Genomic DNA, 14,723 nt, shown 5'->3' with positions numbered 1-14,723 from the left:
CAACGAGGCTTCACCAAAAGGACAAGTTATACAATAATGTCTCAACATTTCCCATTTTGCAGCTGATTCATGAGTTTTCAGCCATTTTAGAACCGATTTTTCTCAACACATCACCCTTAGTTGTGAAATAAATAGACCAATATATTACATTTGAAACAAAAATGAATATTTTTTATTAAAAACTGACCTTTAAATCTCGATGAACAACACCGTTTTGATGGCAGTGATTGACTGACTCCAATATTTGCTGAATGCAGTGCGACGCGTCAGCTTCTGAATAGAATTCGCGCGCCACTATATCTTCGAAAAGTTCTCCACCGGTTACTCTGAAAATTTAATAATTGAAAATAATTAAAATCAAAGTACATCGACACACTGAAGCTCATAAGCCATCAGACGTTTTATATGTGTACCCAATAGCATAAATATAGATGGCTTTTTGACAGTTTTTTACTACCCTCATTCGAAGATAGATATTTAGCATAGCATTACTATACATTCTATTTTATTTATCCAAAATTGGCTCTAATTTTATTTGGAATTCTTTAACTAACATATCGTCCATATATTGTCATGCATATAAATTTGTTTCAAATTGGCGAAGAATACATTTGTATCTTTTATACAGGATTTGATATTAGTGAAATATCAACAAGAAAGTACTTCGTAAAATCAAGTGTATCTAATTTTCCCACTAAGAGACCGATTCTACCACATAACAGAAAAATGTTATGGCAAGGCCATATTACGCTCCAAATTCGATACATTATGCTACTGAATCATACTGAATACTGTCAAAATGTAATGTATTTGCTGTGCATTCAGGCGCTTTACACATAAACCTGCAATGTCACTGGTATGTTATGAAGCTGTGTCAGAAACATTCTGTTATCTAAGATCGTTTTTTTGACATTTGTTCGGTTTTCTAGGTTAGATTTTCTATCTGACACCCGAAAAACACCTGACTGCACACCAACCACCGCATGGTTTTGTCAATATTAGTATGGTAAACTGAATCAGGTACAATTTGATATCATCATCATTATTGAATTGTTAACCATTCAAAGAATTTTGTATAGATCGAAAGAAAGAGTAATCAATCAGAAGGTGCAAGATCAGGACAATATGGTGGATATGGCAAAACACCCAACCAATCTCCTATAATTTTTGTCGAGTGGGCTAAGATTAAACAACTGTTAAATGTTATTAGTTGTTTAATGTAGACATCAAAATTAAAAAATTCGGTTGGCAATAACAGTTCAAATAATTCCTTTTTAATTAACTTAGACTGGACGACCAAAGCGATTTTCATCTTTGAGTGAAAAATCATCAGAAAGAAATTTGACAAAGCAATTTTGACACTACCGTTTGACTAGATTATCAGTGGTTTTTTATAAGATCGAATCAAAAAGTGATCAGTAAACTATATTATGGTAGACGTAGCAAACATCTTAATCAAGTACCAATAATTTTTGTCGAGTGGCCTAAGATATGTGATGTCAATAATAGAATAAATCACATTTAGATTTGCCAATTCAGGTCGCTTTTTCAAGTGCATTGTTTAATTTCGTTAGTTGTTCAATGTAGACATCAGAATTGATCATTCTGTTGGTGATAATAGTTCAAATAGACAATTCATTTGGACAACTGCAACTGGACAACCAGAGTCTTTCTTATATTTGTGTGAAAAATCACCAGAAAGCAATTTTGCACTGCAGTTTTTTTTAAATCTTCATCTCTATAAATAGCTCATAACTTTTCGTGAGATAAAGATGATCAATTAAATTTGCAGAAATAAAAAAGCGAATTGTGACAAAAGTTTTCTGATTTTCCATCTACCAATGAACGCCAATAAAGATTACATAATGGAGAAAAAAAACTTTTTAACTGATGAACTAACCTGCCTACTGCCATCCAATAACTAAGGGTGTTTTATATGTGGATTACGTCAGCAAACCTAAAAATTGAATTGATCCCATCTAAGCTGAAAACCGCATTTACATAGTTTCCAACCTAATACTTTCGAAAAAAAAACTAGTTTTCGGCCAACTCTACACGTTGTAAACATGGAGACCATTTACTACCACTTCAAAGTTGTGTAACATTTATCCTGATTTACCTCACTAAAGCTTTGTTAATTCGTCGAATGATTTCTCATTTCATGCATGCATTTCAAATTTCAGTGGGATTCATTAAAGTAAACTAGAATCCTTTTGATAAAACATACATTGATAAAATCAAAAAGTTTTGACAGTTAAAGCGCACTGTGTTCATGACTACAACTAATATGCGAACATGTACGTGGAGATGCATTCAGCATTTAGAAATTACATTTGGCCACCGCCAAAACGCGAAGCCGAATGTAGAATACATTTATTTAGTGCAAACCGAAACTTTCATCATTTCACATTATGCTTTTCAAGCTTTTGTGAGGTGGAAAAACAACTTTCGGATTTCATATATGCCGAGTTGAATTATTGAACGTGGCGGTTGTGGCTTCTTTTTATAAAAAAATGTAAAAATAGGATTTCTTTGTAGAAGTTTATTGCAAACTCCATACTGCTATAATACACAAATAGAAGTCAATTTATATTTCTATTTTTGTAATATTATATATAGTAAAATAATAAAGTTATTTTATATCGTAAATCTAAAATAAATGCATAAGCAATATCGTTGAGGTGGGTGTTGTGAGTATAAATTGTAACTTCCATAAATAAAACCTAATTTTATAGATTTATTAAACACATTTTTAATAACGCATTAAAATTGCTTTAATATTTTTGAAAAATCAGTTTTAACGCGTTAATTGCCATGTCAGTCATATATGTCTGACGCTAACAAGTTGCTCTATATGAGTCATGTCTGACATACGTAATTTGGTAGAAAGAGAAACAAGTTTTAATATAGGGATATATATATGTATGTCATAAAAAAAGTTTTCTCAAAATTTTTTTATTTTTTTCTTTGGTTCATTAAGTTTTCTTGATTCATTCCTAGCTAAATTATTTAACAAGTTACCATGGTCCAAGTGATTTTTCTGATATTATCGTGGCGATTAACGTGTTAAAATTAAGGAAGGAATGTTGGACTATTTATTTACATAGAAGTTCATAGGTATTTTTTTATTTATGTACTATCTAAAATTATGATTACGATAAAGTGCAGATTTATGAAATATATAGAATTCTTTGATCATTTTGTTATAAAAAGTAGTTTCGAAAAAAAATCGTTTTTCTCCGTACTTAAAAGATATCACATGTTGCCAATTTTGGTGAAAATTCAGTGCAACAAATATGCATAACAACAACAATTTGAAATTTAATTTAAAAATAATTATATACACATAACACTTTTAAGTCAATTTCCTAAGTGACTTTTAAAATTCAAAATATACCCAAATCAAAGCTTATCGATATGAGTATAAATAATAACGGATAATAATGATAGATTTATTTTTAGATAATAATTATATTTAAATTGGCATTAAATAAAGAAATACAAAAATTTAAGTAGATTTAATTATATTGGAATAAACAGAATCATATTTGATTATATCATCAAATATATTAAACTTGTGGCTTTGTATTTCACATTTCAAAGGAGGAGTATTTGATATAAAATGTAAAAATTCAATATTTTCATACTATCATTTACATTTAACAATGATGATTAATTTCCCGAAGGAGAAGTTTATGTTTCCATCCCAAAATACGATTCGCTAATTTTATGTTTTTTCGACGTATCAAGCCATTCTGAATCGAATGAGACCAAATTTGGAAAAAGTATGTGTGTGTGTAAGTGAAGAGATTTGTCTCTTTAAATCGACGTTTATTCAAAAACGGCTGAACCGATTTCAAAAATATAAAATCCATTTTATTTTATATTTCAATGAGAATCGGAGGTTTGTTCACTCAAGCTTTGTCACTAATTATTATCAGATACAAGAAAATTCAAACCGACTCTATTGTTGCAGGATTTCATTTAATTTATTTATATTCATTTAAAGTTTACCAATCAATCTAAGATTGAAAACTAAAGCAACTAAATACCGATGCAATAACTAGTAATGTTTAATTAATACATAGGAAGATTGTTAGGAAAATTTAACTATATCTTTACGTTTACATTCGTTTCAGGAAAAACTCCAAAGCTTACTCTAGATAATCCAACAATTGCAAAAGCAATACTTCATAAAAACACAATAATTCTTTTTATGTTGTGATACTATGGAATACTAGAAAATTCCATTCGGTCGATCGTGTGCAAGACTCGTGTAGGCGGTCATAAAATTGTAGTTCAGTCATCAAAAAATTTCCTATAGATCAACCCATTCAATCATTTCCTCAGACAATTTAGGTCCACACTATTGAGGATTTTCATTACATTTACATTGATTATATTTTTATTTAGGGTTTCCATTCATATTTATTGTAAGAAACTTAGCTGAGCTTATGAATATGAAGGAACTCAGTAGAGCTTTTTGATGGCAATCAAATGTTGCATGGATTGCATATTAATAATTGAACATTATTGATGACCATTTTAATCTTGTTTAGTATGGCATTGTTTGTATTAATTATCATCCTTAAGTTTTTATGCTTAGATATTGGTGATCTGAGGACCTTGCCTATGTTGGCATATTTTATTTAATAGTTATGTTTCTAACAATTTTTGACTTCATCACTTCTCTCAGAAACACTTTGCTAATTATATTTTAATGCGAAAACTGATGTCAATACTGCTTGACTTCAGCCTGTCCGAGGCGCGTTTATAAATTGGAACTTCTGATTCGACGCTCATAACTTTAACCACTAAGCCATGGGAAGGCTTATGAAGGGGTTACGTATTTCATGGAGAAGTCACAAAATTATTAGATTGGTAACTGAGTAAGTGCGGATTTTTGTTAGAGAATGAAATACATTTTTTTCATGGAACTACATAACTGTATTCTCTAATGTATTGTTCATTTTGGTCCCTGACTATTTGTCATCTTTTAAGCAGCATCATTATCCTAAAGTTTCATAAAATTTCTGGTTTTTAGAAAAAAGCTGTAACTAGTACAATTTGACACCATCATTATTATCGAATCGTTCACCATTCAAGGAGTTTTGGAACAAAAAGTAATCAGAAGGTGCAAGATCAGATCTATATGGTGAATGTGGCCAAACATCCCAACCAAGCTCTAATAATTTTTGCCGACTGGCCAAAGATAGGTGATATCCATAATGGAATAACTTGATTTGTGAATTTGAGTTAATTTCGTTAGTTGTTCAATGTAGACATCAGAATTTGTTCGGTTAGGTGGTAAGAGTTCACAGACAATTTAGACAATTCCTTTGCAATCAACTTCAACTAGATGACCAGAGACGATATTTGAAATTACAGATCTATATAGATCGATATGGTATAAAGTAAAAATTTAGATGTTGTCTATGTATTATATTGGTAGCTAAACGCGGATATTTGCAGGAAAACCAGGAATTTTTTATGGAACCTAATAACTTTATTCTGTAATGCGTTGTCTACTATAGTCAATAACTTTTTTCACCTTTCAAGTAGCATCATCATCCCCGCTTGCAAAATATAGTTTTTATTAATAAGGTTAACTGAATCAGGTCCATTTTGCCATCATCATAATCATTGAATTATTTACGACTTAAGGAGTTTTAGTTGTTCATTGTAGTCATCAGGATTGATGGTTGGGTGGTAAGAGTAAAAGTAGACAATTCCTTTGTAATCAACTTCTACTCGACCACCAGAGCGTTTTTCAGTTTTGAGTGTAAAATTACCAGAACAAAATTTGGTAAACCAATTAGAACACTGCCGTTTTTTAAGGTTTTGTCACCATAAACAGCTCATAATTTGATGTGAGCCTAAGATGTCTTTTCACCTTTGCAGAAATAAAAAAGCACAATATGATAAGAATATTCGATTTGATACTCCATTTTTCAACGAATGCTAAACGAAAACAACGCAATCGATCAACAAACTTTTATCTACTTATGGACATCTAGAATGCCTACGACATGGGCCAGCATAGACTAGTCCCGGCTTCAATACCAACCTCGACCAAACTCGATATCAAGCAGTATGATATCCAATTTTTACTCGGGACTATGAATCTCAAGTAAAAATCGCCCTTGGCAAGCAATGCTGCATCACATATAAGGCAAAACTATTAGAAATACATATGTATACCGCCACGTAGTTATGGAATTTATTATTTAAAAACTCTCCTTCGATTATTCAGGTTGTTGGGTTATAATTTAACCCTTGTAGCTGTGGATTGTATTAGACACTGATTTGTTTGTATACTACAAATTTGTATATATTTGTTGCAGTTCTAATTACAATCACTGATTTATCACTAAGTTAAAATAAAAGAAGATATATATATATATATATATATATATATATATTTTTTATTCATTATACATGTCGTTTCGCGGACTTTACTTTTAGAAGTGGACAATTAGTCCTATCAAAATTCTCCGCTACGCTCTCTACCAGGGGTAGCAACCATCCCGTGTAAAAGCTCAATGCCATGAAGATTGTCATCTTCATGGCCAATATAATAAAACGAAAATACGCCCGAACAACATATCAAATACGTAGTTCATAGTAATATAAAAAATAGTGGTTAACCACTGGTTTACCATCAATATCCATTAACAGAAGGCAATATAATTTTGAACTACTGAAATAAAAACCGCATTTAGCACTTAGTTGCCAACCAAAAAATTATTGTCCACTCTCAAAAAATCCTTTACAATGCAACCGTTACAAGGTTTGGGATCCACTGAATAGACCTATACAACCATTCCTCTGACTATATATTACCAGGCGAGACCAAATACGTATATATACTCCTAAACACTGTTGCGAATTCCCATCGGCAAAAATCCGATGTCTCAAAAAATCCTTTACAATGCAACCGTTACAAGGTTTGGGATCCACTGAATGAAACCAATACAACCATTCCTCTGACTATATATTACCAGGCGAGACCAAATACGTATATATCCTCCTGCACACTGTTGCGGGTTCCCATCGGATTTATTCATATTCATACATCTCCGACACATAGCGTCCGTTACGTGTACACCTTGGCTGGTGGAGGCCGCCGAGGCAGCTTTCCTCCAGAGAATCGCTTTATATAATTCAAACAATGCGAAAGCACGCCCGGAGTTAATGAATACGTTGAATTTTGCCCACCGAAACCGGAATAAAAGTTCGCATCAGAACGCATAACGGCGTTATTCAAAACAAAATTGGAATCTGCGTGTGTCGACAATTGGAATCTGAGAATGTGATTTCATGGGGTTTAGGAAGATTTAAAAAAATATATATGAGGAATTGCTGAACGCACTGAAACGTACTGGTTTAAATTATACATTTTTAAATTTACTGATTTTATTATAATGAAAGGTTTTTTTCGTTTTTGAAGTAAAACTTCTTTAAGCGCGACTAGGGTGTAGATCCGTACAAGTGCAACGGAAGTGCGTTACGGCTCTCGATGGAATCATTTCTATGCGGGTCGATTGTGATAAGACGTCGTGTATGTGAATAGAGATCTGTCGTTGTATGCGTACCGGTATCAACGTTGTATACGTTCCGATATCAACAAGGAAATCGGCAAAGCTAAATAAACATTTTAAAGGTACATCGTAGTACAAATGTAGATTTAATGAAAAACGTCTGATGCACAAGAATATTTTACCCTGTTCCTTGAAAATAATAAAATAAATTAAACATTTGTTTCGTGAACTAAAGTAAGTTTATTGATTAGAAATTATTTCTATATTATTCGTAGTTTCTATAAATCTTTGAAGTTATTGAAATGGAAAATATTTTTGAGGCAAAATAGGTATTACAGCTGTTCAAAAAATGAGATTATATCGCCAGCAAAAAAGTAAAAAAAATACCATCAGTCAATGAATGTATGTTAATTTTTTTTACATGAAGTTCTTCAAACACAATTATTACATGATTGAAGTTGCGAAAACAATATTTGTTTAGGCGTTGTTTAACATAATCCACTGTGCGAACGAATATTAAAGAAGTTATTAATCAGCAATTACTTCATTTCTCTAATGAAGGTTCATTTCTAAACGCTAATTACAATGACAAACCGATCATGTCATATTTCAAGTATGAGTTTGATTACATTATTGTTTGTAAATATTATACATATTTTTAATGCTATCATAAATATATAATTTATAATTTATCATTATATATATATATATATATATATATATATATATATGTGTGTATAATGGTTGACACTAATAAATGTGTGCATCACGAGTGTATTACTAACAAACATTATTCAAAATTGTTATATGATGTATTTATTTTTACTTAAATGTCATCTTGTTACGCGCACTCTTTTTTTTCACAAAATTATGTTTTATAATATATTGTTATATTCATAACCTTTGTTTAAATGGTTGTGTTGTGTTACACATTTCTGATTTATACCTATTGTTCTTAACTTATTTTATTCGGAGATGTAGACGGTTGTGACACTAGCTCTTTTCTTGCATGATTTGATTTTATGTTTGATTCATCTCAGTTTCAGTATTTCCAAGTAGACAAATGTTCAAATTACCATTTAATTCACTTCTTTCCCAGCTAACTGGTGAATTAATAAAATTATAGTTGATCAAAAAACACGTGGCACAACCGTACCCAGTCTCCCCTACTAGATCAAGAGATTTAATCGTTTTTTTTTTCATTTTTCTTCATATTTTGTAGTTTGACCCCCAATTTTGATTTTAGATTCGTGTTCAGAAGTAAAAACAAAAATAAAAATGGAAAACAAATGTCGCACATCCAATGCAAACAACTTTTTTGTGGACCTGTATTATTACTTTTTATTTATGGTCAAAATCGAAAAATATTTATTATATGTTATAAATTCTCTAAATCGATGAAACCTGAAAAGTGCAGCCATAAAAAACCAATCTTCAATGTGTAGTTGAACTTACTATTAGTTAAGTCTAATTATTAACTTTGGATCTCGTGCCAAATATAAAAAATATAGCAGGTAGATAATTTTAATTTTGTAAGTCAGATAATATATCTTTATCATAAATTTCAATGAGCTATTTATTTTCAAATATGTTATTTAAATATAGTAATATTTGCTTCAAGTTTCAATTTATCTTGTATATTATTTTATATCGCTATGAAATATTTCTTGATCGTAAAATTTTTCCGACGACAAGTTTGTCAAACAAATTTAACAAATTGTTATTTCGTCCATGAAATATCAAATATGGTTTAAAGAAAAGTTTACCGAGATCATATTACTGACTTTTAGTATCCGATTTCAAGCACTAACGTTATTGAGGAAGAAAACCTCGAAAAGGCGAAGAGGAATTGTTTCATTTTGTCAAGTGCAAAATTTTTTTTAATGTCAAACTCAATGACGGGTTTGTCGACAGAACTTCGAAAATTCTTGTTCTAAGAATTAATGAAATTACAATTATACCGGGTATTATTAATACAAAAGACTTCAAGTTGAATAATATAAAATATTCAGCCATTCTTAGACATTGTAAAAATATAAACGAAATATGATCACATGTAAGATAAGATGTAATAAAAATATCTATGCCACACGAATGACTTTCGGTCGTTGTAGCTTTTATATTTCCAGGTTTTTTCCAAAGGTAAATTTATGTTTGTTTTTTGTGATTAATTGTTATTATAACCACAACGATCAATATCTAAAACTGATCAGATGCACCGAAAGAAAAATTATTGGATTTTATGCCTTTTGTGCATATTACGTACATACGAATATAACTTAACAAAACTTCACATTAAAACCTTTCACCTGCTTCAATACTTTAGATGGTACTTAACTATCAATAAATTACCTTTGAACGTTAAAAAATTATAAAATAATAAATTTTACAAATGAATTAATAAAGTCTTCAAAAAACTTGTTTTTTACAGTATCTATTTCTCTTCATTCAAGATCAGCACCTAAGTAAAACTTAATACGTTAAATTTGTTAAAATTAATATTGAATACGTTTTTTAAATAAGCATATGTTTACACGTTTATGTGTATATGCATGCGTATTTATGTACATATATATATATATATATATATATATATATATATATATATATATATATATATGCAAATGTATATGTTAAAAGCTCATATCTTATATTGAAAAGTTTTCCTTCTACTACAAATTTTTCCTAGATCTGACTCTCTGAATAATTATTGTTACTATGTAATGGCTTGTAATAGATAAAAAAATATACATTAATTAATTTACCAAAGAATTGACATCCAAAAACAGCGCAAAGATAATTCAAGATTCAATTGCTGATCAATAAACTTGCGTTTAGTTCGCGGCACAAATGTTTAATTTGTTTTACTATTTTCAAGGAACAGGGTAAAATATTCTTCTGATTCAGACATATTTCATTAAATCAAGATTTGTACTACGATGTAACATTAAAATGTTTATCTATGCCGATTTTCTTGTTGATATCGGTACGCATACAACACATAGATCTCTATTCACAAACACAACGACTAATCACAATCGACCCGTATTGAAATGATGTAACGCATTTCCGTTGCATCTGTACGGATTTACACCCTAGTCGCGCCTAAAGAAGTTTTACTTCAAAAATGTAAACGACGTAGAAATCATAACTGCTATGTAACTAATATAATCATAACAATATTAGCGTATTAGTTACACCATTAACCATTTACAAATGAAAATCCATCTCGATAACTTCAATTTGACAAAATGTGTGATGATACGAGAGTTTTTTTGTTCTACTAGCATTTTTTATGATTGCCCTTTCAAATTTAGGACGGGCTCGGAGCCATTTATCTATTCTCTCGTCTATTTATCATATAAATCACATCGTGAATTTGAACGGGGACTCTGAAAAGGTTATCGTTCTGGTTTGCTTATTCCATTTTTTACTCGTCTATTATTCTTTTGTTTTACGGATCAAAAAATATATTGCGCTCGTGTATTTACAAGGTAGTCCAAGGTAATAGCCAACAGGGATATGATATGAGATTGATATTCTAACTTTAAGAACATTTATTACAAATTCTTTGGAACTTTTAGAAGTTTCAAGAGTCATTAAAAATTTATATTTCCACCATACTTAAACAAGATTGAAGTCGTTATATAATAAAATACACAGATTTTTTATATTTTTTGGGTACACTTACAATCTGTTTTATATAACAATCATTTAGTAATTGTTATGAAATATATGTAGATAGTCTAAGTTAAAAATGAAGGTGGTAAACTTTTTTTTGTTGATTGTAAGCAATATTCGTCACAATATGTATCGAATCATAATATAGTACACAATAAAGAAACAACATAGTGAAGCTGGAGGCTTGTTATAATTGTTTTTTAAAATTAATATATCTTGAGATCCACTGACTATATTTCTACTAAATAAAGTTAGGCAGATGCTTTAACTATTCCTCTACAAAATCAAGTAAAAATAATTCGAAAGCTATTGTTCATTATTTCACAATCAATCATTTTCTAGAAAAAGTGCGGTGTTACAAGTTGCCCCTTCTGATAATTTATACTTTACTCGTTTTTAAAAAATTTAAGAGTTTAATAGATTTTAATTTAAGAGTTTCCAAGTAATTTTTTTCATCAATGCTTACAATAATTAATACACATAGATAGTAAATGTTACAAATAGCCTCTCGCACCTCTATCTAAATTTATCAAATTAAAAAAATACGAGTATAGAATATATTTGAAGAAAAAATATTTTACAATTTAATTTAATTGTTAATTTACTCATTTTTTTAAAGAAAATTGACTTGTTTCTAAGTAATTCTTTTAATCGATGTCTACAATAATTAATACAAACAGATGGTAGATGCTACAAATAGCCTCTTGCACCTCTACCTAAATTTATCAAATTTAAAAAATTCAAGTATGGTATATATTTGAAAAAAAAAATTTTACAATTTAATTTTATTGTTAATAAAAACAACAATTTTAATGTGTTTATAATATTATATTTCAAACTTAAATATCGGTTTTAAAAATTTGTACAGGTTTGAATAGTATTACAAGCTTTTATTTCTGTCCTATACAGGTATTAAAGATGAAATGTTTTATTTATTTATTCAATTACTTTTTGGCTAAAAATTCAGAACTAGGTATTCTATAAGTTGTTGTAAACAATGCTCATTACTAGCTTTATTATTTTTTATTACGTTATTACTACGTTATTAGAATGCAACTATTTGTGATATTGCAGCAAAACATTGGGCTAAATATTGGTTTTTATGTGCGCGCAATATTGGAAACCAATATGGGCCTCATGTTGGGAAATAATATTTACCTTACATTTTCGGCCACGATCCATTTTTTTCTGGGAATATTTTCATATGAAAACTGATTTCAACAAGACAATAATTTTTTAGTTGCTAAATTTATATACAAAAAATAATACCAAAATAGTAAGCAACAATGTTGCAAAATATAGAAAATATTTTTTTAGGTCATATGTATAAATTCTATGCAAAATTTGTTGAAACTACATAAATATCTGTGTCAAATGTTTCAATTGATAGAATGCTGAAATTTTGTGTACTGAAAGAAGCCAAAATTACAATAAATGCAAATTGTTAAATTTGATATTCAGAGTTCATAAATTTTAATTTCAAATTGTATATTCTAAACTTATAAAATTCTATTAATTCTGAAAGATTCCATGATATATTTTACCAATAGTTTATTATCCCTTAAAATTTTTATTTCTCGGTATTTATACTATACATAGTGATAGATGTTTGTTTATAAAAATACATAGTAAATACAATCGACAAACAAATGTGCGTACTGTGTTTGTTGAAAGCATATAAGATAACTCGACGACCGCTGTGGAAATACAAATTGCAGTTCCCAGCACACAATTCGCAACATCGCCAAATGCTACAATCGCAAAGTTTGCCATTCTCGAAAATTATGGGATGACCAATAAACCGATGTATGCATAAATCATTGCATATATATATATATATATATATATATATATATATATATATATACCTATATATATTTGCATATAGTATTTCAGGTGGTGAAGGGAAAATCCAATCATAAATATCCATAAATTTTAATTTCAAATTGTATATTCTAAACTTATAAAATTCTATTAATTCTGAAAGATTCCATGATATATTTTACCAATAGTTTATTATCCCTTAAAATTTTTATTTCTCGGTATTTATACTATACATAGTGATAGATGTTTGTTTATAAAAATACATAGTAAATACAATCGACAAACAAATGTGCGTACTGTGTTTGTTGAAAGCATATAAGATAACTCGACGACCGCTGTGGAAATACAAATTGCAGTTCCCAGCACACAATTCGCAACATCGCCAAATGCTACAATCGCAAAGTTTGCCATTCTCGAAAATTATGGGATGACCAATAAACCGATGTATGCATAAATCATTGCATATATATATATATATATATATATATATATATATATATATATACCTATATATATTTGCATATAGTATTTCAGGTGGTGAAGGGAAAATCCAATCCATCCAAATATTCGATGAATATTGATTAGTGAAGGGAAATAACTAAGTTAGGTTTCTTTTTTAATAAATTTTCCAAACGTTCTGAGTCTTCATTTAACTGATCTTCCGTGAAAATATATACAAGTAAATTAAAACAATATCGGGCATAACTCAGGCAGTAGCATGCCCGACTCACACACTAGGGATACTCGGTTCGAGTCCTAGCATCGACATAATATTCGTATTGTTAAATTAAAAATGCAGAATCCGAATAGTTGAGTTGAAGAGAGGGAAGATTGAAAAAGTTAGTTGAAAAAAAACATCGCATATTTATATATATATATATATATATATAAATTTAATATTATATAAAAGATAGTATAAAATGTCAAATAAATGAAGTATATGAAATAAAAATAAATTCTGAAGAAAAAAAATAAAAACAAAAACAAAGATCATTGTTGAGTTATGAATAGAACAATCATTTTAAACTAATTGTATATATTCATACTGAAGATGAAGCAAATATAAGCTCAAAGCTTTTTTCCTAGATATTTTTTAATAATTGCCTAATTATAAGTAAAACCTTTATGTCTTTATGTACGCCTATATGAATATCGAAGCCCTCACAATATATTGGGTATGAGAATTATTATAATTAATTAAAGTTCAGAATTATAGAAAGTTAATAAATAATAAAATTTATTGCATGTTCAAATCACGATTTAAAATAATATATTGACTATCAATGTGTATAAGAATGAGAAATCGAATAGGAAGATTCATGAAATTCCCTACCGAGTAAACATAAGTTAATTATAAGTTCAGGAAAAAATGAAAAAAAAAAACTTTATTAAAAATTTCGTTGGGTTGAAACTCACTTTAGAGATATTGTTTTTCAGCGAAGTGTTTTGGAATGACCTATAGAATCTGAATTGACTAGTGCCCCAATGGCCTAGCAAAATTTACCCTTTGAGAATTAAAATATTAAATATAAAACATATACAAGCTCAGAAACTTTTTATACAAATTCATCTAATAAAAAAGATATGTTTCTAATGATTCTAATTATGTATTTCAGAAATAACAGAAAAAAATAAAAGTATTGAGAACGTAGATAGTTTGGTGCAACTGTATGTGAG

At 29.3% G+C, this 14,723-nt stretch overlaps 1 protein-coding gene across 1 annotated transcript in view; it reads right to left on the bottom strand.

Annotated features, from left to right (window-relative positions):
- The window catches only part of LOC113376181 (calcium/calmodulin-dependent protein kinase type II alpha chain-like), a 297,389-nt gene that overhangs the window by 222,009 nt on the left and 60,657 nt on the right, over positions 1–14,723 (bottom strand). Inside the window, exon 6 of the mRNA XM_026616099.1 lies at positions 188–326. Within this exon, the coding sequence (XP_026471884.1) occupies positions 188–326 (139 nt within the window). The remainder of the gene's footprint in view (positions 1–187; positions 327–14,723) is intronic.

Source organism: Ctenocephalides felis, unplaced genomic scaffold (assembly GCF_003426905.1).
Source record: "Ctenocephalides felis isolate EL2017-DRISC unplaced genomic scaffold, ASM342690v1 CF-g0.4_SCAFFOLD_01886, whole genome shotgun sequence".
Classification (NCBI taxonomy): Eukaryota; Metazoa; Arthropoda; class Insecta; order Siphonaptera; family Pulicidae; genus Ctenocephalides; species Ctenocephalides felis.
Note: the sequence above shows the minus strand (reverse complement) of the source record. Positions and strands in the feature narration are given on the sequence as shown.